The 8,047-nt window shown below is 31.2% G+C and overlaps 1 protein-coding gene across 1 annotated transcript; it reads right to left on the minus strand.

Annotated features, from left to right (window-relative positions):
* Window positions 1-5,239: 5,239 nt before the first annotated feature.
* Window positions 5,240-6,085, minus strand: LOC134693422 (uncharacterized). The gene has a single exon (XM_063554236.1). It carries the CDS (start codon window positions 5,916-5,918, stop codon window positions 5,430-5,432), a length of 489 nt encoding a protein of 162 aa, XP_063410306.1. The 5' UTR covers window positions 5,919-6,085; the 3' UTR covers window positions 5,240-5,429.
* Between the last annotated feature and the right edge of the window lie 1,962 nt (window positions 6,086-8,047).

Consider the following 8,047-nt stretch of genomic DNA (forward strand, 5'->3'; position numbering starts at 1 on the left):
GTTGGGAATTATACTTATGTCATTTAAGCATTAGATATGTTAAACACCATATATTTCAATACAAAATTAAATGACAGTGCGTGCGCTAGAGGCGCTATACGACACAGGTTTACTTTTTTCGACAACGTGGTCCGTTTTGCTTATGTTTTTCATCAATGATTATTATTGCTTTTTCGTATATATGTTGTGTACAAGTTATCATTTTGTACAAATTATTATTTGCACTTAAATTACTTACAAATACTTGTACAATAATTTATCCTATCGATATTTTGATAAAAAAGTGTTCATACCCACTTTAAAAACTTGTTATTCTATTTTTAAAGTCATATTGATTCATTTATATTGCCTTGAAGTTATAAATTAAATTCTGTCACTTGCCTTTCAATGTTATTATACCAATACCACAATATGACCGGGCACCGACCGATCCCGGGAATATGCTAGGTGTTGTTGTAGAAGTAGGAAACGTTTGCTATCGTGTAGGGACAATAGCTGGTAATTCATCAGGAGCTTAGGCAGAAACCAACCAGAATCAATAAGTGACTCTTCTTTGTCCGTTAAACAAATTCCAGAAGGGAAGCTGTGAAAAGAAATTCAACAACTAATAGACAGGGTTATCTCTCTTGCAAATGTAAAGGTGGTTGTAACAACAACTCGAAGTGTAAAGGCACAAAACAAAATGTATTGTGTAATTCAAGGTGTCATGGTTCGCTCACCTGCTCTAACTAATAAGAGCATTGTATATTAATTGTCATTTTGTTCATTTTCTTTGGTTACATCTTCTGACATCAGAATCGGACTTCTCTTGAACTGAATTTTAATGTGCGTATTGTTATGATTTTACTTTTCTACATTGGCTAGAGATATAGGGGGAGGGTTGAGATCTCTCAAACATGTTTAACCCCGCCGCATTTTTGCGCCTGTCCCAAGTCAGGAGCCTCTGGCCTTTGATAGTCTTGTGTTATTTTAATTTTAGTTTCTTGTGTACTATTTGGAAATTAGTATTGCGTTCATTATCACTGAAAAAGTATTTATTTGTTAATAAGGGGCCAGCTTAAGGACGGCACTGGGTGCGGGAATTTCTCGCTACATTGATGACCTGTTGGTGACCTTCTGCTGTTTTTCTATGGTCGGGTTGTTGTCTCTTTGACACATTCCCCATTTCCATTCTCAATTTTATATTAATGTATAGTATTGTACATAGATTTATCAGCGTGTTTCATATTGATTCTTAATCAAAATTGAAATGATTTTTATCATTTGATTTGAAACTTATTATATGTAAAATATAGTACAAGTAATAAGTGAAATTCTGCCTTATTTTTGTACATATTATAATGTGTACAGGCACTTTTTGCACGAATTACAATTTATACAAAGTCAAAATACAAATTATAATTTGTACAATATTTATATACAATTTATAATTTGTACAATATTTATATACAATTTATAATTTGTACAATATTTATATACAATTTATAATTTGTAAAATATATATTCATAAACAAATTATAATTTGTACAAAATGAAAATTTGTACACAACATATAGACTGTTTACAAGATAATAACTGAAAACAGCAAAAATCGAATTCGCTAATTGCGTTCACACACTGTTCTCTTTTTAATTCGAATTGATTCGAATTAACCAATTCGCATTAAAAATATGTTTTTGTTAATATGAATTAAAAGAAACGACGTTTGGACAGTAAAGCGAATTTGACGCGTATTGCAATTCGAATTAAAATTGGCGTTAGGACGTAAAAGGTTTCGAATGCGAATTAAACTAATTCGAATTACGTGTGAACTCAGCATAAGTTTGGTTTAATTTGCCTCTGAAATTTCAGATAAGATTTTTTAAGTTAAAAAACATGATAAAAACAATTGTTTAAAATTTACTATAAAGAGCAATAACTGCTTGAAGGCTCAATTGACACATTTGGTCATGTCAACTTTTTCGTAGATCTAACTCCACTGCACATGTTCGCTGTTTACATCTTATCTTTATCTTCTATGATATCCACGGTAATAACCAAACAATGCAGAATTTTTTAAATTACCAATTTAGCGACAGCAACCTTACAGTTGGCTGTTCTGTTTGGTTATAATTTCAGGGCTATATGTTAACCTAATGAACCTGATCCCATGTCAGATTTGCTCTAAATGCTAAAGTTTTTGAGAAATTAGCTAAAAAAATGCACTTGTCCTGTATGTTCTATTATTAGCCATGACGGCCAGGTTTGTTGATGGATCCAAACTTCGGATACAATATATATGTTCCAGACCATATTTTTATTGGAGCGTACGCGCATGGTCGGACCATATGAGTTTAATACTCGTTTGGTTATTATATTTTTCAGATTACATTATAAACTTTCAATAATACAAAAAATTATCTAAAAAGACAATGATGGTTACATGACAGATTGTTAATTTTATAATTCAAAATTTATGTAAAAAATAAATATTCTTGCCATTGTTAGTTTTCATCGCTAGTTTCATTCTTTCATGAGGGCTTGACATCAACTACAACACGATATCATGGGTTTTTTTGCACTTGCGAGTCTTGCTAATGCACGATCCTATTCAGTTACACCTTTTGTTTGCGCGTGAAAAGCTAGCCTTTTCGCAACTGCGTACAGTGATACAGAGGTCTTTGGCCATTCTGATCTCTATGGTGTTTTTAAGAAGCTCTAACTAGATCTCAAATATCGTAAAATGACTGCAATACACCATATTCACAAGACATATAAAACAAACTATGCTACTTTCCAGTAACTTTTTGTGTTACAGTTCATTCAGAAATTTTTGGAATTAAATTATTTAAGTCGACATATTGCCATTCACCTGTAATAACAAATCGGCAATGGTCATTGGTAATGACCGTCGGTATTGTAAAATGTTTTTATTATAGTTTTGACAAGTAAGTAAAATAAACTTTATGAAACTTCTTTTTTTTATTTAGCTAATCTTTTTATCATAATATAATAATAAAATTAGCGTCTTTTTAATGAACGGACAAAAGTCACATACCATGTGAAGAGTTTAGAACTATTAAAAGTAAGCTGTAACAGAATGCGAATTACCCTGACCATACGCGTATGGTCCAAATACTCATATGTTCCGGAACATATCAACAAGATACCCTAAGACCCATTCAAGTTAAAAGTTATTTGGCCCAGTAGTTTCAGAGAAGAAGATTCTTTAAAAAGATTACGCCGCCGACGACGACGAAGACAACGAATATTACGGACGACGAAGGACACCAAGTGATGGCATAAGCTCACATGGTGTCCTTCGGGCCCTGTGACCTTAAAAGGTATATTATTTATATGAAGAACAACACATTTACCACGTAACGTCACATATTCATCCTTGAACTTTTGTTTGCAGATGTTCTTATTATAATCATAAAATAGATTAAAACAGTTACAAGGTCTTCAAAATACAAAAAAAATCGACAACAGCCAATATCGCAAATTAAAACCAACAAACCCTTCAATTGACAGCTGTAGCCTATCTGTAACATTCATTTATAATGTGTCTGTTTGTTTTGTTCACACAGCGTTTTCAATACAATGGAATTTTATGTGACTGTCACACATGTGAGAAGTTTAGCTAGCTTCAAAACCATGTTTAATCCACCAGTTTTTTCCATATGAAAATACCTGTACCAAGTCAGGAATATGACAGTTGTTATCCATTCGTTTGATGTGTTTAAGCTTTTGATTTTGCCCATTGTATTAGGATTTTTCTTTTTAAATTTTTCACGGAGTTAAGTGATTTTGTTATTTTACTTTTTACAAAGATCAACACCAAGCAAATGATATATTCGTAGATTATCGCAATAAATAAAAATGTTACTTACATTATGACATAACTTACCAGTTTTGATATGGAGCACCGTAAATCCTTGAAAGGTTTGGTAACACTGGTTTTTTTCTAAAATTATTTCTGAAGACCATATTGTTTTGACCTTTTTTTGTTACATACAAGTCAATTGTTTGTTTACTTTTGGGAAACGTAATTATTATTGATCATGTGACATGCTTTTCAATCATTTACCTATAGAAAATGGCCGTTGGTACAATATATATCTCAAAGGAAGATAGAACATGTATTTTTTGTAGAAATGGTATTGAGGATGATTTCCATATTTTGTTTATATGTAAATAATTTAGTTTTGGATGTAACGCGTCTTCTGATGGGCTGACGATGTTTAGTTTATCAGCCCATAGACATAATTTGGTCGTGTGAACGTAACGTCATCAACGTTTTTTCATGGTTTTCTCCGGTTCAATTGGGAACTTAGAATTAAATTATAAGAAATAACTGTAATATTTTATCTGTCTATTCGAAATACCATAAAAAATATAGTGTCATCAAGAAATTGAAACATACCTTTGTATTAGAGATCATATACTGTCTCATTTTAACACTCAAGTTCCTGGTATTTCCATGATATGTGTCACATCGATATATATATGTTGTATATCTATTTGCATACTGTTGCACTGTCTGATATTTAGATCTATGTGTATGGATTTGGATAAATTTATTTGTTAAACTTTATCTTAATATAGATGTTATAACATGATTTACACACAACCACTTCAAATATTTTTGAGCATTGATTTTTTCACGTTTTTTACAGCATGGTGGAAATCTTAGCTATTAATGTAATACGTAAGCACATTGAGAGATTTCGCCTATAGCACATGTTAATTTGTTTATATGGTTATACAACTTACAACGAGATCTATCAAGCAAACACATCCCCCTCGTCCGTCTACATACACAATCCTCGCACCTGACTTCGATACTGTACCGTGTTGTTAAAGTATGACAGAAAAAAAAAGAATATTGATATATCGAACTGCAAAACAACATATTGTTTTACATATTGTTTTTACTGTCAACAACCGCGTTGTTTTAACTTTACACCATGGAAGTATAATATTGACAATAAAGTTAAAAAAAAAAAAAAAAAAAAGAATATTAACAAATTTTAATAATAATTTTCAACATTATATGTGTAGCAAATTCAATTTCAAATGTGTATTGGCTGTCATATGATTTTTAAACATTAAGTTTATGACATACAAAATAAGTATACAATATAACTGAAATTTACATTTACAGATTTGTACTTATAAATACAAACGTCGTAAAAAACGTTTAAGATAGTTTTCATTCAATAATGATATTGATAGAACAAAATTTTAAAATTAATGAGAACAATATCTTTCAAAAGGAAGTTCGATGGTTTTCTCCGGGTATTAAATCTTCCTTCACCGATAAAAACTAACCGCCACGACATAGTCCAAACGTAGCATCAAAACACCAACAATCAACCAATCAATCTTTCAAAAGAAATAACATGTTTATTTATTATTCTGTATCAAATTTTTGAACAAAATCGTCATTAAAAATTACTTCGTATTTTATGAACGTACTTCTCTAAATTTTCGTGCAAACACTGTGTATTTTGTCTCACATTTCCATTCCAAGCATGGCTTGTTACAACACTCTTTAAGTTTTTCTCCTCTATTGAATGAATTCTTTGTGAATCTGGAACACGTGTTGATTTTGTATTGGATAATCGATCTACAAGAGATTGAATATCTCTAGATGACATTTTCTTCTTCCCTGTGAAACGAGCCGCTGACGAGTGTGTTTGATTAACCTGTTCGTGAGCGCTGTGACATGTTAACTGAGGTTGACTACTAACATTTGATCTTTTAGGTTTAGAAAGTCTATCACACAATGCATTTATTTCCCACTTGGACACTGTTTCAAATCCCGCATACCTAGCACTCATTTTGGAAACATCCGGTAAAAGTCTTGGCGGTACAACAAGTTTTTTCTTTGGAATGAATTCTGTGTGCGGTAAACCAATTTCCACGTACAGCATGACTGATTAATAATGTCCTTTCTATAGCCCAGTCACAAATATCACATACATCATATTTCAAAAGATCGACGGTTATATATATATATTTTAACAATACATTTCTGTATTTTCCAATAAACCACATTTCCGATACAAAATTTACTTATTTGTTTCATGGCTGCGGTTTGTTTTTGTATCGAAAACACAATGGTTATAATATCTATTATATTTATTTCTTATAATAGAATAAAACCTAAATAAGATTTTTATACACTATTTGTACTCTAAATATTGAAAAGAATATATCAGATAATAAAAACATCTGATGTAGATAATAATGATTAAATGTTACACCCCTTTAAATGAATATCAATCAATGTGGATGTCAAGGATATCAACTCATCGTTCAATTATGTAATTGTTCCCACTAATTTAATGTTTAAAGTACAATTTAAAAACAGATTAAGACTGATGACTTTTTCAACTCCTTTGTGAAAATTTGAATATTTGTCAAAATACATGCCTTGTTATGATAAACACGTAAGACTGAACCGTATGATTACAATATTCGGAGTGCGATATTAGTAACTTGCACTTCAAAGAATAATCTACTTGTATTTTTGTTACCCTCGATAGCTAACAGAAAGTGTGATATAACGGGCAATATCACCTATCAAATATTTTCTTTATTTTAATAGGACAGCAACTGGTTGCCCTTACAGACAATGCTTTGGTCGGTTCATGTTGAAACTTCTTTCATTTTCTGCAGGATTTGTTCACTTTCGTAAATCTTTCGTCATTTCTCTAATAGGCCACTGAATTGTCTAGGTTTTTTTTCGCCTTTATTAAGTTTTCGATTATTTTGTACGAATTTCCCCTATTTTTTATTGATAAGAAAGTATAAAAACTTAAGCAACCTTTGTATTACATGTAGTATAGAAATGACCTTTTGAAAACAAACGCGACATTCAACTGTGTTATTATGAGCTCTTCTATGCCGTTTTTTATTTAACTGTGAAATGTCAGCCAGAGGTTCAAAAGATCACGCATCTTGATTTCAGCTTTGTGCCATTTGAAATTCAATGTATGCCCTTTCACAGACTTTCAGCCATTAAAATCAGGAAAGGTGTTTAAAGCTATAAATACTTACTCTTGGAAGTCTATTGAGTTGTACTCTAATGCTTCCGGAGCAAAGCAAATTATTTAGGTGAACTTATAGGTCATCCCTATCTAATGGTGTTCGCGTTGTTCAGTCTTAAGTTTTTCTATGGTAAGTTTCGTGAACTTGTTTGCGAGAGAAAGCTGGTGTAATCATCAATTATTGCATTATTGACCCCTGATTACAAAACATGCTATATTTGATATTAAGTACATTTTTGTAAAGACATTTCATTCGTTTATTCAAATTTAAAAAAAAAAAAATAGTCCTTCATGATGGAGTTCGTTAATGTCTGTACTCTCTTATTCTACTTCTATCTCATAAACGACAATAAAGTCACCTTTCAACGTGGTTAAGTACATTGTTGTCGTTTTAAGGTGGTAACCAACACTTTCGCTTAACTTAATTTGGCTCGTTTAATTTTCATTAACAAAATTCAAAGTATTTACTTTGACCCTTTGACAAAACTATAAAAAATTCAACAAATTTGAACCAACCGTTTTGTCAGAAAATTACACTGGTTATATAGCAGTTTGACAAACACCAAATTTTGATCATTGAGAAGCTTTATATTCCTTTTACAACACAACGTCATTAAAACGTTTAGCTAACTTTACAGAGCTATCTCCCTGTAGTGTTAGGTACATGTACTACCTTAAGTTTTGATCTGAAAGTGCCTATTTTATTATAAAACCTTTCATTGCAAGAGCGGATACGTAGAAGGTACGGTATGGTATTTGTTTGACCATTCGAATTCGAGATTTGGTAAATATTATTCAAACTTAGAAAAAAGCATTATACAACATAAGGTTGTTACAACATTCTTAATAATAAATATACAAAGCTGTTATATAAACTAATAATTATATCATAATGTTCAAGGATGTGGCTTATCTTAAATTTGACTATTAAAGGAATATGGTATTTTAAATTGTGTTTTAATGCACGTTGTTTAATCAAATATAAAGTATGTATGTGCTAAAACGCTCCA

Source organism: Mytilus trossulus, chromosome 12 (assembly GCF_036588685.1).
Source record: "Mytilus trossulus isolate FHL-02 chromosome 12, PNRI_Mtr1.1.1.hap1, whole genome shotgun sequence".
NCBI lineage: Eukaryota > Metazoa > Mollusca > Bivalvia > Mytilida > Mytilidae > Mytilus > Mytilus trossulus.

Bases quoted from the DNA above. Each gene is read 5' to 3' on its own strand.
- LOC134693422 (XM_063554236.1), bottom strand. From the start codon at position 5,918: ATGCTGTACGTGGAAATTGGTTTACCGCACACAGAATTCATTCCAAAG.